The sequence below is a fragment of the Labeo rohita genome, chromosome 11, assembly GCF_022985175.1.
Source record: "Labeo rohita strain BAU-BD-2019 chromosome 11, IGBB_LRoh.1.0, whole genome shotgun sequence".
NCBI lineage: Eukaryota > Metazoa > Chordata > Actinopteri > Cypriniformes > Cyprinidae > Labeo > Labeo rohita.
This window is the reverse complement of record NC_066879.1, coordinates 1,806,886-1,833,022: the sequence shown is the minus strand read 5'-3', so window position 1 is coordinate 1,833,022 and position 26,137 is coordinate 1,806,886. Positions and strand designations below refer to the sequence as shown.

Here is a 26,137-nt window from a genome sequence, read left to right as displayed (position 1 = left end):
TGCCTCCTATTGGCCGTTCAGTAACTGGGATGCCTGGCAAATGTAAAGTTGTAATTTTAAAAAAAAAGCTCCCTAAGACTAAGGGATTCCCACCGGAGCACAGTTACAGTTGAAGTCAAAAGTTTACATGCACCTTGCAGAATCCGCAAAATGTAAATTATTTTACGAAAGTAAGAGGGTTATTTTGGTAGTTATTTCACATAAAAAGATGTGTACAGTCCACAAGAGAAAATGATAGTTGAATTTATTTATAAGAATGGCGCTATTTAAAAGTTTACATACACTTGATTTTTAATACTGTGTTGTTACCTGAATGATCCACAGCGTTTTTTTTGTTTTTTAGTGAAAAAACCTTCTGGTCCGACAATTTTTTTTTGTTTTTTTAGTATTTAAACCGTTTTGACAACTGAGGAACTCATATGCAACTATTACAGAAGGTTCAAACACTCACTGATGCTCGAGGAGGAAAAAACATGCATTAAGAGCTGGGGGGTGAAAACTTTTGAGTAGAATTTTTTTTTTATTTATTATTGCCCTTCAGATACTACAGAAGATACTTACATGTTTATCAGAAGACAAAATAAGTTAAATTTACCCTGATCTTCAAACTCAAAAAGTTTTCACCGTGTATGTAAACTTTTGAACGGGATCATTTTTTATAAATTCAACTATTATTTTCTCTTGTGGACAAAATGTAAACATCTTTTATGTGAAATAACTTATTCAGGTCAGTACTAAATACAAAATAACATGCATTTTGTATAATACCTTTTATTTTGGTAAAATAATTAACATTTTACAGATTCTGCAAGGTGTATATAATCTTTTGACTACAACTGTATCTGTCTGCTCAATACTGCACCACGCTGACCATGACCTCTTGAGACCTACGATCATTTTGGGACCTTTACTAGACTCTTCAACTCATTTTGCATTATTAGTATTTTGCACATTTTGAAATAATAGTAAAGTCATCAAAACTGTGTGGTTTATGCAGTAAAAGATAATTTAAGCCGTGTATGTGTCCTTTCTTGTAATCTAGTCATGTAGAGTTTGTATTTGTAGCATTGGTGCCAAACGTTGCCATAGTGATGGGTTTGAGCATGAAAGAGTGAATCAAATGCTTTGGCACTGGTGCTGATTCACTCTCCATATGCAAATGTTGTGCACATGCTCAGTCAAACAGAAACAGATTTTAAATAGATACAAATAGTCTGCAATATATTGTCTTCAAATGCTATTTGGGCAGTAAGTCAGACTTAAAATATATGAATATCATTGCACTGGGTACAAAATATTCAAGCATGTGGCATTTGGGAACAAATGACGCTGCTGATTTTTTTTTTAGCTGGTTTCAACTGGTGTTAAGGCAGTGTTATTAAGTTTCCCTTAAGCTCTGTAGCAGAATAGCCACTGGGTAGTTCATCACATTTACTAGAGACACTTTTTGTCTGACAGCGAGAAAGTGGCTTAATTTTTTCTTTATTTGAAGAATATCTACCCTATGTATTGATAAAGCTGTCTACAGTATTTTGTCATGTCACACTACGCACGTCCAGTGTAGACACAGTGTCAGTCCTAAATTAATATAGCTTTAATATAGCTTATTATAGATTTGCTTTGCTGCTGTAATTAATATTAATGTGTGAAGTCAGATGTATAACCCAAATTTCCAAGTACCTACTGCCCTAAATAGGATTAAGTGATAAACCATACCCTCTGTGTCCACAGAGCACCGAGTGCCTCTCGAAAGCATCTGCACCTGACACGGATACTGGAAATGCTGGTACTTTGGAGGCCCCTGGAGAAGCTGGGAGCAAAGTAAGGCCAAAGTTGTTGTTTTTTTTTTTTTTTTGGTTTGTCAGTGTTCCTCAGTGTCTTCTGGTTAAAATTATATCTTGAGATTAAATATTTGCCTTTCTGTAAACACAGCAAATATCTATTTCTTCTTCATACTATATTTTAATAAATGCACTGAAATAAATTTGAACAATTATGGTTTTTGTAACTGGCCATCTGTCTAGGATATTTACTTCTTTTGGCCCGAGATGCTGGAAATGGCTCCAGCATCTCTGCAACCCTTTAGAAAACAAGCAGTTTGGAGAACAAATGTTTTTTTTGTTTTTTCAAAATCAACATCAAATAAAAAAAAAACTATTTTTGAATAATACAGAAAATGTCATTAACTGTCCAGTCCCTGTATTAAAATAATAACCCATGACATTTGGTGTCCTGCCATCGGCAGTATTCATATAGTTTTAGTTGAAAAATACTTTAATCAAAAACATAATAATATATGCAAACAATAGTGATATTGTGTTTGGGTTGCAGGTGGAGATGGTGTTTTGGCTGCTGTCCATGCTGGCCTCTAGAGATCGAGAGGAAATGTCCCGTACCCTTCTGGCAATGTCAAGCTCACAGGAAAGCTGCATTGCCATGCGCAAGTCTGGTTGCGTTCCACTGCTAGTGCAAATACTACATGAGGGGGGCACCGGGGGAGGCAGCTGGGACAGGAGGCTATAGTCGAGAAGCCCGTTCCAGAGCCAGTGCTGCCCTGCACAACATTGTGTACTCGCAGCCAGATGAGGGCCAAGCACGACGCGAGATGAGAGTTCTTCATGTGCTAGAGCAAATCCGCTCACACTGCGAGAATGGCTGGGACTGGATTGAGAACCATTTAAATACCCCCTCACCTGGTGGAGCCAAAACCACAGGTGAGCCCTGGTTAAGGCAATGTGTTGCATAATGTAGATTACTTAAAGTAACGGATTAACTAGTGAGTGGTTCAAAATGGTGATTTTGTTATTTTTATATATATTAATTAAACATATATTTTGTTGATTTTCTGAAAATAGATATAAAATTATTCATATAAATATACATTTACTTTGATATCCACAGAAATCCCTGAGCCGGTGGATCCCCAGATGTGCCAGGCCTTGTGTGCAATAATGAAGTTATCTTTTGAGGAAGAGTACCGGAGGGCGATGAATGAACTAGGTAAGTGAATACAGTTTCTCTAAACAGACCAGTGAGCAATAGAGTGTATGCTGTAGCTGTAAATAAGCACATTTACATTGAGCTAAAAACACAATGAAGAAGCTTATTTGTGCATCTTTTAGGTGGCCTGCAAGCTATTGCGGAGCTGATGCAGCTGGACCAAGAACTGCATGGCATGCAAAACGAGCCAATCAATATGGCGCTCCGGCGTTACGCCGGAATGGCACTCACTAATCTTACATATGGAGATGTTGTAAATAAGGTACATTTTTAAATTATTGCAAGTGTGGAGTCATGTATAAATGAAAGACATTCAAGACTTTTTTAAGCAATGTATCATTTTTGTAACTATCTTATTCCTATTCCTTAATCCTATAATAATGTAATCAGTGTCCAAACTGGCCATAAATTTATGTTTTTACTGAAATTCATAGAAAACTAAATATTCATATATGTACTTTATATTTGGTAACAGTTAATTCAAGCTAATTAAGTGTTTTTGTGATGTTGACAAAATGCTCTTTATTAACTTTCAGGCTACACTTTGCTCAAAGAAAAACTGTCTTCAAGCCATTGTTGCACAGCTTGCATCTGAAAGTGAGGAATTACAGCAGGTACATAAGCAACTGTTCCAAATCCATAAGATCACTCTGAACTTGAACAACAAATATTATACAACAGCTTAATAATATCTTAATAGTATTGTTTGCTTCCCTCATTTGTATTAGGCTCACAACAGCTCTGTGATTTGTCATTGCTTTTAGGTAGTGTCTAGTATACTGAGAAACTTGTCATGGCGTGCTGATATCAACAGCAAGAGGGCTTTGAGAGATGTTGGTAGTGTGTCGGCGCTTATGACTTGTGCACTGCAGGCTACAAAGGTACAATCAATCATTTTTTATGATATATAAGATGAGTGATTTACCCATTAAATTGGTGACATTTGTGCTTTCGGTAAGTGATAAACAATTTTACATGGTCTGGTCCTCCCCACAGGAGTCCACTTTAAAGAGTGTGCTCAGTGCACTGTGGAACCTGTCAGCACACAGCACTGAGAATAAGGTGGCAATTTGCTCTGTTGATGGTGCTCTTGGCTTTTTGGTTAGCACTTTGACTTATCGATGCCAAACCAACTCACTGGCCATTATTGAGAGTGGTGGAGGTATCCTGCGTAATGTGTCCAGCCTTATTGCTACCCGAGACGATTACAGGTATCATGTTTATTCACATTCACAAATTAAGCAGAGGTCAGAGTTTAGACATCACTTAAATTCTTCCTGTTTTTCTAATTTAGGCAAATCCTCAGGGATCATAACTGCCTTCAGACTCTGCTGCAGCACTTGCGATCTCACAGTCTGACCATTGTGAGTAATGCATGTGGAACCCTCTGGAACCTGTCTGCAAGAAGTCCAAAGGACCAGGAATTGCTGTGGGATCTGGGAGCTGTAAGCATGCTGCGCAATCTCATCCACTCGAAGCACAAAATGATAGCCATGGGAAGTGCTGCAGCTTTGCGAAACCTCCTCACAAATCGTCCACTGAAATATAAAGACACAGCTGTTATATCCCCAGGATCCTGCATGCCATCCCTCTACATGAGGAAGCAGAAAGCATTAGAGGCCGAGTTGGATGCGAAGCATCTGGCAGAAACATTCGATTCAATTGAGAAGCAAAGTTTTAAGCATCAAAGTATAAACAAGCCACTGAGGCACATTGAGAGCCTAGCAAAAGACTATGCCTCAGATTCTGGTTGTTTTGATGATGATGAAGCACCTAATGTATCAACCAGCTTGGACACTGGAACCTTTTCCATGCTCTCTATGTTCTTGAACAATTCTAACTTCCTTAATACTCAGCCACGTAAGCGAGAGGGGGAGCCCGAACAAGACGTCGAAACCTTTCAGACTGAAAATAAAAGGTCGCAACCGCCTGATGATGAAGTGACTGTGGCAGCTGAGAAATTAGCCAAGAAGATCACCAACACAGTAGCTAAAATTGACAAACTAGTAGAAGACATTACCATGCATACATCCTCAGAAGACAGCTTCAGCCTCAGCTCTGAAGATCATTTTGTGGATTGGAATTATGGGCCAGATGAGCTTCACGAGGCACGAGCCATTTCCTGTTCCCCTTGTCATTTTTCTGATACCAGCTCTTTTTCACCTAAGGAACGACTCAGCAGAGCACATGCCTTCTTGCGTCTTAAAACAGCCAACTCGAGTTTATCCAATGACAGCCTTAACAGTGGCAGCACCAGTGATGGCTATTGCGGCAGTCAGGACCAGACTCACATGTCTGCAAAACCAACAGAACAACGACGTCCAAATAAACTTGACCTTAAGGTAGCTCATGAGGAACCAGTGAACAGTGGTTTACACATTTCAAGAGTCATGTGTCAGAATGAGATCCCTGAAAGAGATTTTGAGACAAACAAAGATCCTATTTTGCCTGATTTAGGTTCCACTGATACAGAGAAGAGCCAAGAACCTTTTATATCAACGCCTGCAACTGTATCAACCAAGGTGTCTTCGGATGCTAGCATACCAACTGTCAAGTTGTCTCCCTCCTATCAGCATGTTCCACTGATCCAGAGTGTTGCCAAGTTTGGCGTTGCAAAAACTGCAATTAATGTTCAGGCAGCTCAAGCAATGCGCAGGCAAGCTTGGGTTCCAACAGTGATGACTGGAGGTAGTATTAGCAAGTTTTCCCCAATATGCTCTGCAAGAAGCCCCACGATTGGACAGTTAGAGACCCCTCAGAAGTATTCGGTAGAGAACACTCCAATATGCTTCTCTCGGTGCAGTTCCCTGTCCTCACTGTCTTCTGGGGATGGAGCTCTTGATGGACAGAGTCAGACTGAAAATGAACTAGAGAGTGACTCCTCGTTAGAAATCATAGAGGTGGAAGATGTGAACGTTGAGAGAAAAGACGAAGAGGATGAGACACTTGATGACTTGAGTGACAGTCAGTTATTATTAACTGATCAGAAAATCAGCAGCTCTGAACCAGCTGAGATCCCTAGTACAATCAAAAATGAGAAGAGGTTCCTTAGAGGAGTGTCTCCAGTAATTCTTGAGGACAGGACACCATCCAGCTCTTCAGAAAACTACATTCATGAAACACCTCTGGTAATGAGCCGCTGTAGTTCAGTAAGCTCACTTGGCAGTTTTGAATCTCCTTCAATTGCCAGCTCTATTCAGAGCGACCCATGTAGCGAAATGATAAGTGGAACTGTTAGCCCCAGTGACTTGCCAGACAGTCCAGGACAAACAATGCCTCCGAGTCGCAGCAAAACTCCATGCTGTGCAGAATCAAGTGGACCAGAGACACAGAATCTTAGTGGTGTAGGGAGTCAGTGGGAAAACAGTTTGCGCAAATTTATGGAAATCGCAGACTTTAAGGAAAGGTTTAACCTACCTCCAGATTTGGACACAATGATCTATTTCACTGTGGAAAAACCAATTGAGAATTTCTCATGTGCCTCTAGTCTGAGTGCCCTCCCTCTGCATGAACACTATGTCCAGAAAGATGTGGAGCTTAAACTTACTCCTTTGCTAAACCAGCAAGACAATGATCCAGAGGATTCTGAAAAGGAAGACGACATGGATGACCAAGACCAGTATAGTGAAGGCAACTCAGACGATGACATAGAAATTCTGAAAGAGTGCATTAATTCTGCCATGCCTTCCAGGTTTAAGAAGCTAAGGCCAACTGTGATGCCCAACCTCTCAAACCAAGTTCTCAACATGCAGACTCGAAAATCTGTGCAATTACCAGTGTATATGGTGCTGCAGAATAAAAACAATCAAATGAACACTGGACAAAAGCTTGGAATGTCTTCAAAAGAAATATATCATGATGATTCCTCTTATACTGATTCTGCTGAAGGTACACCCATTAATTTTTCAAGCACCACTTCCTTGAGTGATGAAACTCTCCAGTATCCACTCAGAACTAAAGGAATGAAAGATTGGCGAAGAAACAAAGAGACACAAGAGCTGATTGATATTGAGGCAAAGAGAATTGAAGACCTTCGCATGTTCTCCCGCTTCCACAAACCAACCAAAATGACATGCCAGTCTCATATAGTCACAAACCAATTAAACAAAACAATCAGACATATGGTACCCACTCAGAGATTACTTATACAGAGTAAGGAGATGGCAGCAAAAATGACCCAGCAAAGGATTCAAAGCCAGTCTCCAGTTCGACAAATTCAAAAGCAAGGACAGAATCTGTCGAAAAGCATGCCACAGTTAGATATTCCTGTAAGAAAACAAAACACAGAGGTGTACCAGAATCAGAAAACCTGCTCCCTGAGTCATGCACAGGAAAACAGTTTAGCCTTTCAAACTAGGCATCACCCAACAACTACAGATGGGACCATGTGTCATAAAACGGACAGACAGGATAGACTGATGAATAGGACGGGACAGAAACAGTATTATGAATCGAGCAAGACTAACATAATACGTAATTCTAATATACAAGATCAAGTCAACAGTTACCAGTCCCGACAAAAGGGTTTTCACAGGATCAAGCAAAATCTAATTTTAGAAGAAGCACCTCCATGTTACTCTTTGAGTTCCTCTCTTAGCTCTTTGAGTGACGCAGAATTTGAGGAACATCATGAAAAACTTCAGCATACATGGATAAGAAATAAACATAATATAACATCCAATGCTCAGTGCCCTCCAAAATCACAGCAAGAACACAACCAGTTTGAAGAGAACAGCTCGCCAAGCTCAGTCAGCATGGATTCAGAAGATGATCTTTTGATAAAATGCATAACATCTGCAATGCCTCAACACAAGAAAAAGCAGGCAGCCAGAAAAAAGAAAGCTGAGAAAAAGCACAAACAGAAAGCAGCTCTTCAGAAAGCAACAGAGTGGAGTCCTGAAAATGACCTAGATTCTGATGAAATGGGATCAGACAAAGACTCTGATCTCAACAGTGTTGAATGGAGAGCAATACAAGAAGGAGCTAATACAATCATTACCAAGTTACAAGCTTCAAAGTCCCAGGAGCCCTCTTCAGAGTCTGAATCAGTTATGTCATTTATGTCTGGTTCCAGCTTTACTCCTAAAGAGAAGAAGGTATACAAAGATGACAAAAAGGCTAATAAACCACTTGACTTTGCCCCTCGTAAACCCGTTCCAAACTTGCCTGTGGTCTTCAGGGGTAGAACGGTGATATACACGCCCAAGAAAGAAACAACTCTCTCTCAAAGACCACCAACTAAAAAAGTGACACAGAAACCAGATGCCCCTAAAAATCCAGATCTAGCTCAACACAGGTCAAGAAGCCTTCACAGACTGGGCAACCCCATGGAATCCACACAGTTTTCATTGCCCAAAAGAAGCTCAACACCACCTGCCAGGATACCAAAGAGCTCATCTTCAGGATCATCTCAAAGTTCAACTCCTTCCAGGCACCCTCAGAAAAAGGTAACCTCCCCAACCCAAACCATTAAACAAAGTCCAGAGAAGGTGGCATCAGCGCCATGCAGTCCACCAGACAAACGAGGCAGCGTTTCAAATACCAATCAGAACTCGAAATCTCCTATAGACAGGAAAACACAGAAATCCCCTGTCAGAATACCATTCATGCAGAACCCATCAAGGCAAACAAGAAACATTTCACCTTTAGTAACCAACCAGCCCACAAGCATTAGCAGACAAAGTACGCAGATGTCAGGGAAAAGAATCCTACCTGCAAATCGACTGGATTTGGTTCGCATGACATCTACTTATTCAAGTAGTGGTGAATCAGATCGTAATGGCTTCCTCAGACAACTGACATTCATCAAAGAGTCGTCAAAAGCCTCAAGACGTGATGCTTCTTCACGTTCTGTCCCAACATCTCAGCATGCCTCACCCCGCAGAGCAGTTCCCGGAGCCCCAGCGGTCTTCTTATGTTCTTCTCGTTGTCAGGAGCTTAAGGAAGCAGTTCAAGGCCCAAGAAGAATGCCTGTGACTCAAGGACAAAGACAAGTGCAGGAACAGGGGGTACTCAGGCAGGGCATGGCTCCAACGAGAGCCGCCTCGATTGATAGGGACGTCACTGTGAAACGGCCAGCTAGACGAACAAGCTCGGAAAGTCCTTGCAGGGCCTCACAGAGAAATACACCTGCCCCAAAGCCAAGAGAGAAGAGGGAGGATACCTTCAAAAGATATTCCTCCTCACCAAGCATAAATGTCTTGAGTCGTGTCACCAGTCGCTCCTCTCTTCGTTCTTCATCCTCCGACTCAAGCGGACGAGCTAAAAGTGAAAGGAACGCAAGTCAGAGGCAACAGAGAGCTGGATCACGCAACTCCGACAAGGTGACCTGGCGAAGGATTCGCGATGAGGACGTTCCCCAGATATTAAGAAGCACCCTTCCACCCACTGCACTGCCTCTGTTGCCTTCACCTGAGGGCCCCAAACAGATGCCACCACCGCTCCCAGGAAAACTGCCTACTATTACTCTAGCATCACGGAAAACAAGTGATGCAACTGTTCAAACTGAGGACTACTCCGCCAACAAAACAAATTCAAGCACCTCTCCCACGATCGACAAAGTTCTTGGCATCACAGAAGAGGCCACAAAGATGGTGCTCCCCAGGAAAATAAGCATGGCCTTTGGGAATACCCTCCATGATGGGGATTCGGACGGATCTCTCAAAACCTACAGCACAGCATCAACCTCCACCTTTCAGTCAATGGAAAGCACCCACAGTGGTGGTGTTGGCCATTTCCGACAGAGCTCCCCTAGCAAAGCAGTCAGAGTTACTCCTTTCAACTACATCCCTAGCCCCATGGTCTACTGCTCTCCACAGACACATGGTCAAGCACAGACAACACTGGAGAAGGCAGGGGATAAACATGAAGCATAAAATCTGTAATCTGTCCACAGTTCCAAGCTTGGCAAAGTACTATGCTCCTGATGCTGAAAAAACTCAGGTGGTAATGGATATGATTCTCTTTACCTTGGATATTTAATGAGTCCTGTGCTTGCCAGTGCATCAGAAGTTTCACCTATTTGAAAAAGAAAAAAAAATCTGGATGTGAACATTTACCCATGTACTATAGAATCTCACTGGATTCACAACATGAACCTAACCACACCACAAGTGAGGGTTTACCCATTTTTTTTTTTTTTATATTTTTGTACAGTGATATTAATCATTGCTTCTGCTATTTGGACAATTGATCACACATGACAAAGACTGTCTCAGAGTGTGTTATCCACTGATAAAAATTACAGCCCACATTTAGAACAATATGCAAACTGTTCTCTGAAAAAAAGACCATGTGCCACCTGCATACCGGAAAAGACTGTTGTACTCTCACAAGAGAACCATGTATGCACATGCCTTTACGCCACACAGACAGGTTAAAACAGCCTATTGCCTTCACTTATTATTACTGCAGGTAAATATAGCTACAATAGGTTAAAATCTGCACAAAATGTCTATGTAATTGTCATGGATATTTAGTGGTAATGTTGTAAATACTGATATACAACTGTAGTCTAATGCTTCCCGGAAGGCAAAATGTAATCCTGCCATTGCTACAAATAGCATGCTAAATACTCACTTATCCACTGTAAACACGTAATGTGGATTTTGCAGTTTCTTTTTTCATTGAAAATGACAGACTGTAAGTACAACCATGAATCTCTACCCACACATTTGCATTTTTCAATATAAGATTGTTGTATTTGTTGAGTGTTCAGCAAATGTATGTAATACAATTAAGTGGCTGTACATATTCCTCCTTACCGAATGCTTTCATAATGTCATTTTGTGTAGAGTCACGTTATGCTTTAAGTATTTAAAAGCAAGCTAATGAGTAGCAGCTCTGTGGATTGAGATAAACACTTGCCATTTACAGTACATTGGGCTGAATTCTGACAGACTGCTGTAGAATGTTTCAAATGGCTTCCATTCAACCAAAGCCTATTGCCAAAACTGCAGTTACACAAGCAAATATTGTAGACTTATGATCAGTGTAGGTACAATTATGGCCAGTTAGCCAGCACAAAAAGTGTTTGTCTTTTTTGGTGAGGTGCAGTATTTACATGGGCTTAGTTTTAACTGTAATATAGCAGCTCAATTTGTCTCCTTTAAAACTTGCATTCTCTCTTTAAAGTCATTGATCCCACATCAGAAATTCTGAGAGCGATAAACAGAACTACGGTGTATTTCAGATGTGCTGTGAGTGCTGATACCAACTGTTGTTCCCATCTGAAGATATTGAAATTGACCAGTAACCCGAGCTCAGTGTAATGACCCCTAACAGTGGTGTCAAAATTAAGCAATATGATGGAAAGCTAAACTCAAATTGACATTAAGGGAAAATTTCATGCATATTTGAGAGGTCTTGTCAAAGCATGAATTGGGTTCAGAATGTTGTCTGAGAGAATGTGCTGTAGATTAACAGTTAAACAGTTGTGGCCAGGGGTTAGGGGGTCCTCAAATAAACATTCTCATAAAACCTGTGTCCTTCATTTATCTGAGTGGAAGTGATTTATTCAAAGTTAAATGCGCTCAGACTATCTTTAGGGTTGCCAGGTCTGTGTAACAACACTAGCCCAATGGCCAATCAAAAATATCCCAATAACCCTATCCCAAATAAAACAACATGCTACTCCCATACCTGTAATACACATTTAGTATTATGCACTACACACAATTTCAACTAATGTTAATAAACACAATTTGTTTTCAAGGGAGCACACAAGGCTCAAAGGCTCCCTAACTAGTGCTCCTTCTTCACAAAATCTAACATGTAGCACAGTTTTATCATTCGTAGAATATAAAATATTTAAGCATTTCAGTCAAATAGAATTTACGCAATATGTTAAACCTTTAACCCACTAAAAAAAAAAAAAAAAAAAAAATCACCCATGACAACAGTTTAAAAGTAGACCAATTCCTGCCAGACCTGGCAACCCTGACTATCTTATTATCAATCATGGCTGACTTTGATTGTGCTACTGCAGTGGTTCACAGTTTTTTTTGTTTTTGTTTTTGAGGCAAACCCTTTCAAATCACATGGCAGACCACCTGTCACACCAAATCTTGTCTAGTTTTAAGTAGTTTAATTTATCCTTAGTTAATTCCTTTATTATAATATAAGCCTGCTTTTACCAAGCCATAATTTTGCTAATGTGCTGTTTCAATCTTTTTGTCTTCTTTTGTCATCTTTTGTAAACAACTGCTGCATTTAACTCATGAACCAGTTCAGTAACAATGTTACTTTGCTATGTTAAGTGAGACAACAGAAACCCTGTATTAAAAAATTACCACTATCAGTTAATTAATTGAGATTAATAATAAGTTTGGTGCTATTTGAGTCAACTGTTAACCATTTTTTCTTTTCTTCTTCTTCTTTTTTTTTTTTTAATAGGCAAATCATGGCTGAAATCTTGAGATCCAATGCACTATGCCACAGAAATCACACACTAAAGATTTTTTTTTGCATTGGGAATTAACCTTAGACTATTTAACACAATTTAAAACAAATACAAATGATGCAGTGAGGAACAGATGTTAGTCAATATGTTCAGTGGGTTGCACTGTAAATTACACTGAAAGGACTGTAAAAGCACTGAAAATATCTGTCATCAAAAAAATGAAAGAAAAGAAAGCTTTGATTGTGAAAATTAGATGTAAAAATGGAAAATACATTAAGACTGCAGAACTTATAGAATGACTTTAATTCTACTGAACGCACACAACACATTAACATTGATCAAGTCAAGTTATCACAAACAAATCAGCCAAAAATACCACAAACATAAAGAATGAAAGAATTTCAGCATCAAAATGTCAAAAGTGTCCAAGCGGCACATTCAAAGATCAGTTATTATTATGACACCGCATCTAAATGTTAACAGCAGCTTAGCCAGAGGAAAGGCTCTTCCATGGAAATCACGTTAACATAACCCTGTGCCTTCCGTGTAAAACATTGAGACAAATGCCATGCTCACTCATCAGCTACTGAATGAGCAAAAGTTCAAAAGACCCAGGTCCCTGTGAGTTTTCACTGCGCGCTCATCTTCACCTCCATCACGCTGCGTTCCAAACACTCCCCAGCCGTGCGCAGCTCGTCTCTCCGTCGTGCGAGATTGCCACGTTCCTCTTGCAATCGCTCATGCAGCTCTATGTAGCGTCTGCTCTGCAGGTATCTCACCTCCACTTCACTGTTGCTGGAACTGGACTTCAGATCTGAAAGATCAAGGCCAAATATTCCCATCATGCATCCAAAGGCGCTAAACGTATGAATGGGGTTTGTACAAATTCATAAGAATCAGACATCAATTCACCAATAAAAGTAAAATAGTTATGAATTTCTTTGAAACTGTCTCAGTCACAATTCCACCAATTTTTGTAGTTTCTGAAAGGGACAGATTAGCTTAAAAAAATTTAATAAAAAAAACTCAGCAAGTATGTGATGACTATAATCTGTTCAAATTGCAGATGTCGTGCAGTGTATTCAGGAACTGTTCTGACAGATTCAGTTAATTCAGTGAAGGATTCTTCAAATAGATTCGAACCGTTAACCAGAAATGTAAAGGTTTTTACATAAAATGGGAATTTTTGCAAACAAAATGCAGTCATTTCAATAGGAATCCATGGAATCGAAAATTCTGTGTAGGGGTGAACTGAAGATTTCCCCATGCAGACTTTGCAGTGGGTTTAACATGCAGTTTAACATGTTTGGTTAAAAATTCAGAACACGCTAAAGTCAAGACCCTTCAAAGAGAAGCTTCTGTAAATATTAAAAATATGGAAGAGAACAATTAGCTCAAAAGGATATCAATGTGAATGGAGCATCTCATTATTTTCATATGTACATTTCAGGCATTTTTGATTTTTATTAAAGCCTATAGGTAAGCTAAGCAAAGGTTTTTTTTGTTTGTTTGTTTTTTATATATTAATTTGCATTCATAGCATTGCTAGTATGACATATCTTCAGTTAAAATATGGGCGATTAAATATGCAACTATTCATATGCCTGTATACAAGTCATAAATGTACCTTTCAGATGAATCCCTTTCACTGTGATTCTGCTTTGTCTGCCATCAGTTATTCAGTTATTTAATTAAATTGTCAAAATTCAGTGTAGGTTGATGTAGTGTTTTGCATTAATAGTACTTAAAATACGCAGGTTTTAGTAAGAATGATATCCAAAGTCATTAGTACGTTAACGACTAGTAGTACATTACACACTAGTACATTAGTACACTGAAAAGGTTCAGTCCCATGTAACTTTTGGCTCATTTTGTGCAATAACAACTAAATGAGCAAATGTTTCTATTTATTTCCACCATTTTCCACATGCTAAACTTCTAACTAAATCTGTTACAATTCAATAAATGCATGTTGCATCTTACCACATATATGTATACAAATCATTTACTGGCTTTGCACGAAAATGGCTACAATTATTTAGTTGCTTTCGCGACATTACCTCCGTATGCTAAGTGTCTAAAGACTTACAATGACTGACTTCTTTTTCAGACATGTTCATGTTCATGTTCATGTATTGCTGTATGGAACAGAAAGCTGCATTTGTTTTCATTCAGAGCGCTGAAATGTTCTCTGGTCTGTCCGGTACCTTCAGCAGAATCGTGCAGAACAGTGAACACTGGATCGTTGGGGAAGGATCGGTTCACATCCTCCATGATCTGCTCCACTGTCGGTGGATCGGGTCGGGTTGGCAGAACCATCCGCTTCTTGCTTTTGGAACCAAAATTCATCCTGACTGGAGACGCACCAGCTCCAATTTTAAACAACAAGCATGTGATCTTTATAAAGCATTAGTGTTCTTGTTGATGGGAAAACTATACACCGTGAAATAAATCTTTCTTATAAATGCGAATATTTCACTTATAAGCTGTTTACTATGTTTGGTACCAGCTGACACGTCAGAGGATGATTCTTCGATTTCAGTGAAGATCTTTGTGCGGAGTGTCGCCATCTTTCGACTCGGAGTAAAACAGCAAACACTTGTAACAATGCAAAACTACAGTGCCTCACATGCAGACAAATTAAACCATAATGCTCTCACTAGACATAAATTAAATGAGAGTTTAGACTGGATATAAAATCATACAGGTCTTTACATATAACACAAATTTGTCTTCATGAATAGCCTAATGCATACAGTCTGCAGGGGCGTCGCTAGGGCTAATCATTTGGGGCTCAAGCCCCGAAAGTTTTTTTTGTATGGCATTATGATTTCCACGGAATTTGTTAAAGTTTGAATGAATCAATCAAAAGTTGGTCATTAAACTTAAATCAAGTCGCGATATGGACTAGTATCTGTAAATATTATGCTGCAAAAGAATATTTAAATATGAATCCTGCATGTTCTGCGTCTTTTTATGAATGAACGGCGCGCATGCGCGGTTTCGTTTTCTACACATGTAATACTCGCACGCGCAGTGATTTCAGCGTCTGCCGTTTCATAACGGACATAAAGGACATACAACATACATTAACAACATCTCCAGAACTGCTCTGAGAGTCACTTCATGAGCATTTCACTGTTTCATTCGAGAAAAACAAGCGTCAAATATACACAGAAATTTAAAGGTATTCACGGCAACCCGTCAAAGTAAAAGTTCGGTTTAACTTTATTAATCATGCAGTATAATGTATGTGCCTACTACTACTACTATTAATTAATAAAAATTTATTTAAAAAAAATCACACAATATTTCTTCCATGTTTTACATTTTAATAGTAAATCCCCTTTATTTGCCAAAAATAAAATATAATTTTCATTAAAAGATCAGTTAATAGTTTATACTTCATTTGATAACCAGAAAAATACACAACACAGAATTCCATGAGGCTATTGTAAAAATAAATAAAAGTTGTTTTTAAACATTCAAATAAACAGACATGCTAAAACATATTTGGTAACAATAAAACATAAAGTGAGAAAAAATAAAACATTTCACATTTCCTAAACATGTAATTTTTCTTAACTTTTGATAAATTGACAGTAAATTGTATAAGATTCATGGTTTAAATTAATTACACATGATTAATTACATTTTGATTAATACAACTAAATTTAGCTATTAAAACGAAGACCAGAAAAATGAAAACAGAAAACAGAATTTGAAGGAAAAAAAATGGAATCTGGGGAAAAAATAGGTCCCTATTTTTGCATGCAACTGTATATTTGTTACAGTTATAAATATTTTTTATTATAGCTATAAATAATTTTATTTGTCTAACATATTTTTCTAATGTTATAATTTTGTTATAATACTTTGATATGTTTGCTATTTGCAGTGATTACTATTTACTATTGTTAATAGTGTGACAAGGTCTTTAACCCCCGGTTTAATGCCCCCGGATCCGTCTAGAAGGATCCAGGTTCAACCACTTGTGTCTAACAAAATCTTATGTGAGCATGATGTGAGCTCCCACCCAACACCACTAGCCCCTGATGTTTTGGCACCAGCCCCGGATGTTTTACAATCCTAGAAACGCCCCTGCATACAGTATAATATTCTGCATACTGGGGCACTTACATCTGATAAATGTGCAGCTTCTATACATTTAGCTTTTATCAAAAAACAAATAGCTTTTTTTCTTGCCATTATTAATTCAGAATTTTACAATATATCACTTAATCATTTGTAGAATAAATATGTTATGTGTATTTGAGGATTGTGGCAATGAAAATGCACAACATTGCATAATTAATTTATACTTCATATTTCACATATATTTCATTCGGTTTTAGGATTTAGGCTAATGAGGTCAGTGGTACATGAGGAAAAAAATGAATTCTACACAAAAGCATATTTTCAAATGTTAAATACAAAAATTTATTGGAATTTTGAAGACTTAGATATTTTATCATAACAACATTACAAAATCCTTGACAGATGCAATGAATACAATATATATTACTACAAAAAATGTAATGTTGTCTGTTGAATTTCCTACAGTATGTTTATTTTTTGCTGTGTTTAAATGCTGAAGACATTTAAACAATCTGGACAAATTTATAAACTGAGCAAAGAATTACAAATAAATGATCAACATAATTAATCACACCAGATTGTTAAACTATAAAATTCAAAACTCCACTCCTGACAGCGGCTGTCTGAAAATCAGGCATCAATTCACTCACTGAGTTCTATATAATGAGACCATATGACTCTGCTGTCACGTCTTTAATATGATGCTGCATCTCTTGCATGTTGTTGTCACATGATTTGTCTCCTCAGATCAATTTTGCCATCTGTAAATCTGTATTTTTAAAAAATAATAAATAATAAAAATGCAAATAAAACATTAAAATACCTCACACCTCACACAGACACAGTCTGAACACTTACCATTTAATCAACAGATGGTTCAGTCTACGGGCAGACACATGCAAGAAGAGAAAGATAGATTAATGTGGAGAAAATCAAAGAAAGGAAAACATAAGAATTGTCAAATGTGGGTTTGTTAGCAATATGATGACATACAGTAGATGAACTGGGCAGTCTTCTGGCTTCAGGCTCAGCTGGACCAATAGTCCGGTTTCTCACCAGAGTGGTAAGAACTGCAACAGAGAGAATGATGCATAGAACAAGTGCCAACTTAAACATGCAACAAATCTGAGAAAGTGCACATTTACAAATAATGAACTGACATCACTCAGGACTGTTATCAAGATTAACCTTTTTTTTTTTACCTTTAAATTGGAACTGAAATGAAATTTAGCAGTCTGAATAAACAATTCTCTTTTGCTTTATTGCTTTCTCTTTTACTTAATTACTTTACAATAAAGAAATGCTTGTTAATTATTCTAAAAGAAATATTATAGCATGTTATGTAATGTATTAAATGAATCTGGATGATGGATTGATCTGTCTAAACCGGTTTGTTTCTCAGTCCCTATATTTGGAACGTAACCTTCAGCTTGCTATTTGTCTACTTGCTGTAATCTCTATGACCGCACTGAACAGCATTAATTCGTGTGTTATGTTATGAAATACTGCAGGCCAATCACATCTAAACAGTGGTATAAAAAAGCTGAGCATTTTATTTCGATTTATATTTTATATTTCAACAAATGTAATATTTATTATTATTATTTTTGCTTTTTGTATGTGTGGAATGTTTTCAGTAGGTGTGATCTGAAAATGCATGTTGTTATTAGATTTTCAGGTGTACAGATACAGATGTCTTTCTCAGATGTAAAAATGCTGGAAAAGAATGGTGTAAAAAAATTCAACAGCTCTTATGTTGCATACCCTCTCTCGTGACGTTCTCGGCTGCTGACATGGCCTTCACGCCTATACCGCTGACCATCTCGTCTACTTTGGCTTCATGCTTCAGGAAAAGTGGCCGCACCACATGCCTGTACAGAATCTGAGAACCATTCCAGGAGACTGGAGCCATGCACCACAACAGGAACAAGCACTAAACACCAGCAAAAACACAAAGGGGTGAGTCATCCGGTGGGAGAATTCATCACTAACACAGAGTAGTCCCTACCAAAGTTAAGAGAGTAAAGCGGCAGAGAGCTAAGCGGCAGAAAGCTGTCAAACCTTATCTAGAAAACCTAATCATAGTTGACTCTTATACGCAGAAAGACTTAGTCTAGACTGGTGACCTTGAAGCTATGCTATGTAACGTTTGTCTCTTGTGGAGGAACATTGATGAATCTGATGAATGGATGAATTTGATGGTTTGAGATGCACCATTGTGCACGATTACAGATAATCACGTTACCAGTGTGAAAGCCATTAGCAACCCTGAACATTGTTTTGTGCCCAGCAAACTATGTTGATTTATTGTGGGTAATCTTACTTTCCCTTTTTGCCAAACTACCTCTTTTTGCTTCAAATTGTGGCTTCAAGCTACTTCCACTGCCTATTTTCCACTTGCACAGACAAAGGGAAAACCATAACAAGAGCTCTAAAATATAAACAATTATTATAGACTTATCACAGTGATTTAGGGTGAAGCAAAAATGGTTTTATAATGTACTTATTAAATAATGCCAATTTCAATAGTTAATTTTAAACAGGAAAAAGTGACAGTGTAGCTTTCAATTATCTATTTATACAGATAATTCCAATTTAAAAAAAACAGTGCATCTGCATAGTTTGATTGGTTTTAAAACTATGTTTAAACGACCAGTGCTAAAACCAAACATATGCCCTAGACCACTAATATGGACAAACTGGCAGATAGTAAAGACCAACAACAGAACTGTCCTAAATTAAACAGCTTGGCAAACAACTATTTAACCTCTCCTCTTAGATGGAAAATGAAAACGGAAGGCAGAATCTTTGTGCCAATAAACAGAAAGAAGTTGGTAATAATTGATCATCTTAAATTTAGATATTAGAGAAAGCATCTGACTTTATTCTACCTACCTTACATACATAGTAGAAAGGAAACCAGTGGAGGAAAATGTCAGAGAAGAATTCACCCACGCTAAAGAAGCCGTAGATTACCCAGTATGTCAGCCATTGTGTGTCATCCTCCTTATCAGGACTTTCTATGGCTTTGATACTAAAAAAATGTAAACAGAACAAAATATGAAACACAGGCTACCCCATTTAAAACAAGTTACTACAATCAAAACACACACCATATAATAAAGACTCAGTGCTGCTGATTTGTGAAAAAACATAAAAGCACATAACTCACGAGTAATATGCTGGATAAACAAAACCAATCAGATTACAGAGCAGAGAAGCACCATATCCAAATAACAAATACGCTCCAGTCACACCAACAGCACCTGTAAGAAAAAAAATATATAAATAAAATGTCCTTCTAAAATAACTGAGCAATATCTTTATTGTGTAAACCACAGAGTCACAAGTGAAATTAATGAACCGTGTCATCTGTAACTGTTTTGGATGAAGCCTCAAATATAATCTTTCAATTTTAGATGGTAAGGGATGAAGGTGAAGGGTTGGTGCATTTACAGTGACGTCAGACGACGTCAGACTAAATCTCCCTTTGAGGAACTTCATGATTCCTACATTATAGCTGTTTCACATTTCTTTGTTGTTTCCATGAAAATAAACTAATTTGTCTTTAGTAACGATGTAATGATATTTGCCATTTATGTCATGCCAATAATAGCTACTTTGTATCAACGCAGCTTCGACTGATCTGAGCACCTGTTACATTTATATTCCAGATTAACTGCATACGGGTATTTTTTATTTGCAAAAAACCACACAGAACATTAAACGGGCTTTATATAAAATTAAGACTTACCGAGCGCTAAATAACGTTTCTTGATGCCTGTTTTTTCTTCGATTTTATTGAGACAGTCAGTGACTATGTTCTTCTCGTTCAAGAAAGCCTCGACGCGGTCTTTTATCTTTTTAAATATGGCAAGCATCGTGGCTTACAAGAAAAGTGTAACGTTATACAATTAATCACGAGTGTATGAATGATAACATGAGTAGTGTCTTCTCTAATATAGTTTCGCTGACTGAACAGACTCAATCCGCTTACTGACTAGTGACGCGTCTGTGGGAGGATCGAGACTCGACTGACAGCAACCAGACCAATTACTTGTGAATGGCCTATTTCATTCAAGACGTCAAACCATGTGCAAAAGATGAGGAAAACACATAATATTATTTTCAATTACATTTGAGCTAAAATGCATTTAGGCTACTTTAGTTCACTTTAGCTAGGTTGGCGCCCTAATGGCTTGCAAGTGATTATGTGTTCACAACAGACATCCGTGCAAATAATCAATATGTATACATTTGAGTAACCTACTGAACAGCTGTAACCACTAGAGGACTCTGCTCACCTGTCAGTAAGCCATTATTGTTATTTCTGCAACACAGGAATCTATCTGATAACGTACTGGAAATGCATAGACAGACAGGTATGTGAATACCCTGAAAAGGCAAGCTCTTACATGTCGTTATGGTGAAACCAGGGGGGAACAACCTCAAACACTAATGTCACGTTACTTCAGAAGAAATGAAAGTTGCTTTTGCTTTTTAATGACACGGAGACAACATGGAAACCAGGAGAAAGAAATCATTCAGAGCTGTAAAATACACGCTTTTTGTGTTTTGCTACATCTTCTGGGTAAGAGCATGTCTTGGAATCAACATATGTCTACTGATATATATAACACTACTGTTATTTATATGCGGGAAGATGTGTTTTTTTTTTTTTTCTTATGCAATGCATAGGGTGAATTCAGGTAAAGGGTGCCATCAGGTAAAGTGGGTCGTTTAAACTTGATTTTGCTGTGCTCAGTGTGTTCAAAACATAAATGGTTTTAAATTAAAAGGACACTGTTTCTATAAATGATAAAATTGTATTGGCTGATTTAACTATGGCACTTGTGGCTACACTTCTAAGGAGGACGCCATCATCATGAAAGGCAATACGCCTATTGACTTTAAGATTTTTCTTTTTAACTTATAAAGTTGCTTATAAATGTAAACAAATATTGTTTTGAAATTACTGATATTATTTGTCACTGCAGTTAACATGGATTAAAAAAATGTCAGTCACCCTGAATCTTTACTAATTCTACTCATTCATACAATAAAAACTTTTAATAACACATTAATTAAATAAATCGACATTCGTTGGTTATTTATTTTTTTATTTTTTATAACTGACATAACTGGCTTTTTAGAAAACAGAAATGATTGCGTAGTCACATATGGAAGAAAGGAAGCGAAGGCGAAGCTTGAAACTCGATCTGGATTGAAAAGGGGGAAGACAGGAGCAAAATACTATAAAGCGTTAAAATATAGTCACAATTAAATTTCATTTAAAGTTCACTTAAAGTATTACAATATTACTGTTAGATTATATATTGAACTCTCTGCCAGATATTACTGAGTCTTCCTGTTTGTGCTTTCTCTCTCCCTCCTATCTACTGTACTCCCCCTCCCTATACCTCTTTGGTTTTAAAGTATATATATAATTTGAATAACAGGATGAATTTAGGAAGAGGTCATTGTACACCCAGATCTATATCTGATATTTCATTATATGCACAATAAGGTCTTTGTTTTGTATGATGCATATATGTAACACCACCCCCCTGACAATGGATCTATATAATCTAATGTGGGAGAATAAACTTGGAAGAAGATTGTGAACATACAACTGGCTTCATGTTCATAATTCTTTCCATGGGCCCATGCAAGGACTGAGAATAGTCCAATGGCATCGAAAGATAAAGAGCTGTGATATTTATTAACAATTACAATTTAAATGTTTATTTTAGTCATTTTTAAGCATGTTTGTTGATGCATGTTATAGTCATATTTTTTAATATCTTGTTGATTTTTATCAAAATTGCATTAGCTTTAATTTAATGCTAATTTAATGCTATCAGTTGTTTTGAATGATGCACTATACCTCAATTCACCGTTTACATGTGAAACATATGCATAGTAAATTATATTTGATTTCATGTCGTGCCTACTGTATGTTTTTGTCAGAAATATCAATGGAATTTATAAATGGTTTTTACTGAAGATATTTTAGACAAATGAGTGTTGTTGTGTTACAGGTGTTCAGTGCTGTTCTAATTGCTGTTGGAGTCTATGCCAAAGTTGCCAAAGAGTCAGGTATTTAAAAAATATATATATTTACCATATTTATTCATCTCTTTTTATAAAAGAGGCTTAATTATGAATTGCAACTCATGTATACATATCACATTATACTGTATTATGCATAACAGTTAAGTATTTCAGGTATGTTCAAATGAAATGCCAACAATCCATATATTTTATGTGTAATTTACAAGTAATATGTCACACCGCAGAACCATCTTAAATTAAATAATATGAATAATATAATGTGAAATGGTGCCAATTATAGCACCTATATAGAAACTATGCTTGAAAACCAAAAACTTGAATAAAAATGGTTAGTGGAGATATGTCAACTACCCGTATACATTTACGTTTTGTGTTACTCTATATTTAATTCACTAATGGTTTACAGATGCAGTGGACACGCTGATGGCAGAGCCAGCGCTGCTGTTGATCATTGTGGGATCTCTCATGTTCACCATCACATTTCTTGGCTGTTTCGGAGCTCTGCGCAACATCACCTTGCTGCTCAACGTGGTCTGATATACTTACCCTTACATTATGACAAGGCCAACAGAGCAGATTTTTAATCATTTGTAAGATTTTTATTTTATTTAATTTTTTTTTTCACCTATTTACAAAGAAATTCTATCTGTCCAGTTTGTAGGAATTTTGTTGGCCATTCTGCTTCTGCAAATAACGGCCGCTGTGCTGGGCCTTCTGTTCTCTGAAAAGGTAAATAATTCATAGAGGTACAAGAACAAACTGTAGAACAAATCCCATCTTGGAGAAATGATGTGAGGTTTAAAACATATACTTTCAATATTTGTTGGTAGGTTCAAGAGAGGACAGAGCAGCTGATGATGAAGGCGATTGTACGCTATCGTGATGATCAGGACTTGGAAAATGTTATCGATTTTGTGCAGAAAAAGGTAAACGAACATTATACATACAGATGCAGTAAACAGAAACAGTAAATCAAATATTCAATAAAACAGTAATATTGTTACAATTTAAAGTAACAGTTTTCAGTTTTATATATTGTAAAATGTAATTTATTCCTATGATGCAAAACAGAATTTTCAGGATCATTACTTCAGTCTTCAGTGTCACATGATCCTTCAGAAATTATTCTAGTATGCTGCTTGATCCTCAAGAAACATTTTTGATTATTATCAATGTTGAAGTTTTCTGGGAACTATGATATTTCTGGATTCTTTGATGAATAGAAAGTTATATAATAATAGAATGTATTAGCGTTTAGTTATATAATAATATCATGATGGTATTTATTTAAACTAGAAATATTTTGTAACATTAGAAATGTCTGTTGTCACTTTCAAATGAATTCATGCATCCTTGCTGAATAGAAGTATTTATTTCTTTTACAAAAAAAGGTTTTAATGACCCCAAATTGTTGAACGGTAGTGTGCGTAGTTAAGAATATGTAAGGATAAGGATAGGCTGATGTAATAGAAAGATTACACCGTTGATCTTTCTATAAATTTTCTGTATCCTGTAGTTCAAGTGCTGCGGGGTGGATTCCTACGTAGACTGGTCTGAAAACATGTACTTCAATGCATCTACCCAGAACCCTAGTCTGGAGGCCTACGGAGTGCCCTTCTCCTGCTGTGTACGCCTAAAGAATGAGGTCAGGTCATATATTAGTAATGTTACTCTTCTTTTAAGTATTTTTGCAATAAATTCATCCTGACACACTTAATTAACCACTAATGCTCGTTTTTAAATGTTAAGTATTTGCAAATATTTATTTAAAATAGAAATATTTTGTAACTTTGGAAATGTCTTTACTGTCACTCTTCACAAGCATTCGTTTCAAATAACAATTGTCATTTTCAAACTGTTTTTTATTTAACTTTTTGAAGAAAATACTAGTTTGAAAATGGACTGTTAGAATGTTTAGCATTAAAAGTGAAACTTGTGAACAGCTGTGAAAAATAGCATATTAAATTTTGATAGGTCTTCTATTGTACTTCTATTGTATTTGCATATTCAATTATTAGTAGCACAGTCAATCAAAACATTTTATATTTGTAATATACAGTTATGTAGAGCAGGACCAGTGAGATTTCATGGTGGGCATAACATAATTGGTAGTATTTTTTTTTTTTTTTTAATTAGGCAAATAATTACAAAACGCTGTCTGTGTCATACACTGCAAGACTGTTTATCCATTTATGTGTAGACTGTGTTCAACTCTATGTGTGGCTATGGGACACAGAAGATGGAGAACAGTGTGGTGAGCCGACTCATCTACACCAATGGATGTCTAGATGAGATGGTCTGGTGGGGAAAACAGAACCTTCTACTGGTGGGAGGGATGACCCTTGCCCTTCTTTGCATTGAGGTTAGGCACACGTCATTTATTATATATATAGATGGCAAAATTATACACATAGATGGCAAATCTTGTTGTTTATTATTATATTGTAAGAATAGCACATTTGATCATATTAAATAATATAATTCAGATATCTTAATAACTACATTTATTAACTCTCTTACAAAACAAAGAGAAAGAAAACATACCCATTTTAAAATATAGATTGTATAGATATAGTTACTTTTTTCTCCTTCTAGACATTTTCTAGACTTCTAGTACAATGGGGCCTGTTGAAAATGTGTGATTGTTTTAAACCTGGAAAATTTTAGGATTTTGGAAAAAATAAAACATTATAATATTAATTAAAATAAGTACATATTTAAAATACAACTCAATGACCATGCAAACATCTTAGTACAAAAGGTCAGACTTATATGCTTGTATTACTGCTCCTTAGAACATTCACAAATGTATAATAACATTGATCATCAGATTCTGTTCAGAATTATAGAATACAGACATTAAATTCATGTAATTGATTCATGTAATGAAATGCAAAATAGAACTATTTTCACTAGCAGTCTTTTGGATCCAACTCTGTTTAAATGTTACATTTTTAACAAATCATTTGCCTTTATGGTACAAAGCAATCATATACAGGACTTAGGCTCATTACAATTAATTATATGTGAGCAGAAAGTACATACACCACAGAAAAACTCACAGTGAGCCACTAGAAATATTATCTCTGACTTAAAGCTTATAACTGATATGTGGAATACACTAAAATCACATACAGAAAGACAAAACAAAAACAATAACAATAAATGCTTTGTGTGTTCTTCAGATATGCATGATGTCACTGGCTTCAGTACAGCTCTCGCAAATCCGAAGCGTTCAACAGAAGCACAGGAAAAGTAGCATTACCCAAAACCTTTGCTGCAACAGAAAGTCTTGACTGGTTTTATACGCTCACCTTACATCATGTGCAGGCATTGGAATTTAATGATCCATTGCACTTGAAATTTCAAGTTATAACATGTTAGATTAGATGCAAAGAATGTGACTATTATTGTTTATTATACTGTGAGTTACTAAGCCAAAAGCTGTGATTAAATTCAGCACTAACATAAAAAAAACTATATTTTTCCAGTGCCTGTCTTTGTTCATTTTATCTGTAATATTAATAAAATATATTTTACAACTTTTACACATCATTTTAATTT

The 26,137-nt window shown here is 36.8% G+C and overlaps 4 protein-coding genes across 5 annotated transcripts in view; 2 read left to right on the top strand and 2 right to left on the bottom strand.

Moving 5' to 3' along the window:
* apc2 (APC regulator of WNT signaling pathway 2) overlaps nucleotides 1-11,325 on the top strand; it is a 31,523-nt gene extending 20,198 nt beyond the window's left edge. The window contains 9 exon segments of the mRNA XM_051122548.1: nucleotides 1,732-1,821; nucleotides 2,332-2,483; nucleotides 2,485-2,714; nucleotides 2,902-3,000; nucleotides 3,123-3,262; nucleotides 3,537-3,614; nucleotides 3,765-3,881; nucleotides 3,997-4,211; nucleotides 4,295-11,325. Coding sequence (XP_050978505.1) covers nucleotides 1,732-1,821; nucleotides 2,332-2,483; nucleotides 2,485-2,714; nucleotides 2,902-3,000; nucleotides 3,123-3,262; nucleotides 3,537-3,614; nucleotides 3,765-3,881; nucleotides 3,997-4,211; nucleotides 4,295-9,875 — 6,702 coding nt within the window. The 3' untranslated portion in view covers nucleotides 9,876-11,325.
* A 1,359-nt stretch (nucleotides 11,326-12,684) lies between these two features.
* Nucleotides 12,685-14,948, bottom strand: c11h19orf25 (chromosome 11 C19orf25 homolog). Its single transcript, XM_051122137.1, has 2 exons — nucleotides 14,608-14,948; nucleotides 12,685-13,214 (listed from the first exon to the last, which is right to left on the bottom strand). The coding sequence occupies exons 1-2, from the start codon at nucleotides 14,747-14,749 to the stop codon at nucleotides 13,030-13,032; spliced, it is 327 nt and encodes a 108-aa protein (XP_050978094.1). The 5' UTR covers nucleotides 14,750-14,948; the 3' UTR covers nucleotides 12,685-13,029.
* Nucleotides 14,949-16,851: 1,903 nt separating this feature from the next.
* reep6 (receptor accessory protein 6) lies at nucleotides 16,852-20,518 on the bottom strand. Its single transcript, XM_051122926.1, has 7 exons — nucleotides 20,253-20,518; nucleotides 19,671-19,764; nucleotides 19,394-19,532; nucleotides 18,263-18,431; nucleotides 17,492-17,568; nucleotides 17,357-17,380; nucleotides 16,852-17,267 (listed from the first exon to the last, which is right to left on the bottom strand). The coding sequence occupies exons 1-6, from the start codon at nucleotides 20,377-20,379 to the stop codon at nucleotides 17,360-17,362; spliced, it is 627 nt and encodes a 208-aa protein (XP_050978883.1). The 5' UTR covers nucleotides 20,380-20,518; the 3' UTR covers nucleotides 16,852-17,267; nucleotides 17,357-17,359.
* Nucleotides 20,519-20,863: 345 nt separating this feature from the next.
* On the top strand, nucleotides 20,864-26,119 carry zgc:113223 (uncharacterized protein LOC541424 homolog). Of its 2 annotated transcripts, none has more exons than XM_051122076.1 (8): nucleotides 20,864-21,089; nucleotides 22,540-22,597; nucleotides 22,980-23,104; nucleotides 23,228-23,302; nucleotides 23,404-23,499; nucleotides 24,090-24,218; nucleotides 24,810-24,935; nucleotides 25,759-26,119. In XM_051122076.1, the coding sequence occupies exons 1-8, from the start codon at nucleotides 21,018-21,020 to the stop codon at nucleotides 25,867-25,869; spliced, it is 792 nt and encodes a 263-aa protein (XP_050978033.1). In that variant the 5' UTR covers nucleotides 20,864-21,017; the 3' UTR covers nucleotides 25,870-26,119. The 2 variants fall into 2 exon arrangements, with proteins under 2 accessions (XP_050978033.1, XP_050978032.1); XM_051122075.1 differs by having other exon boundaries at nucleotides 20,870-21,089; nucleotides 24,774-24,935.
* Nucleotides 26,120-26,137: the final 18 nt, after the last annotated feature.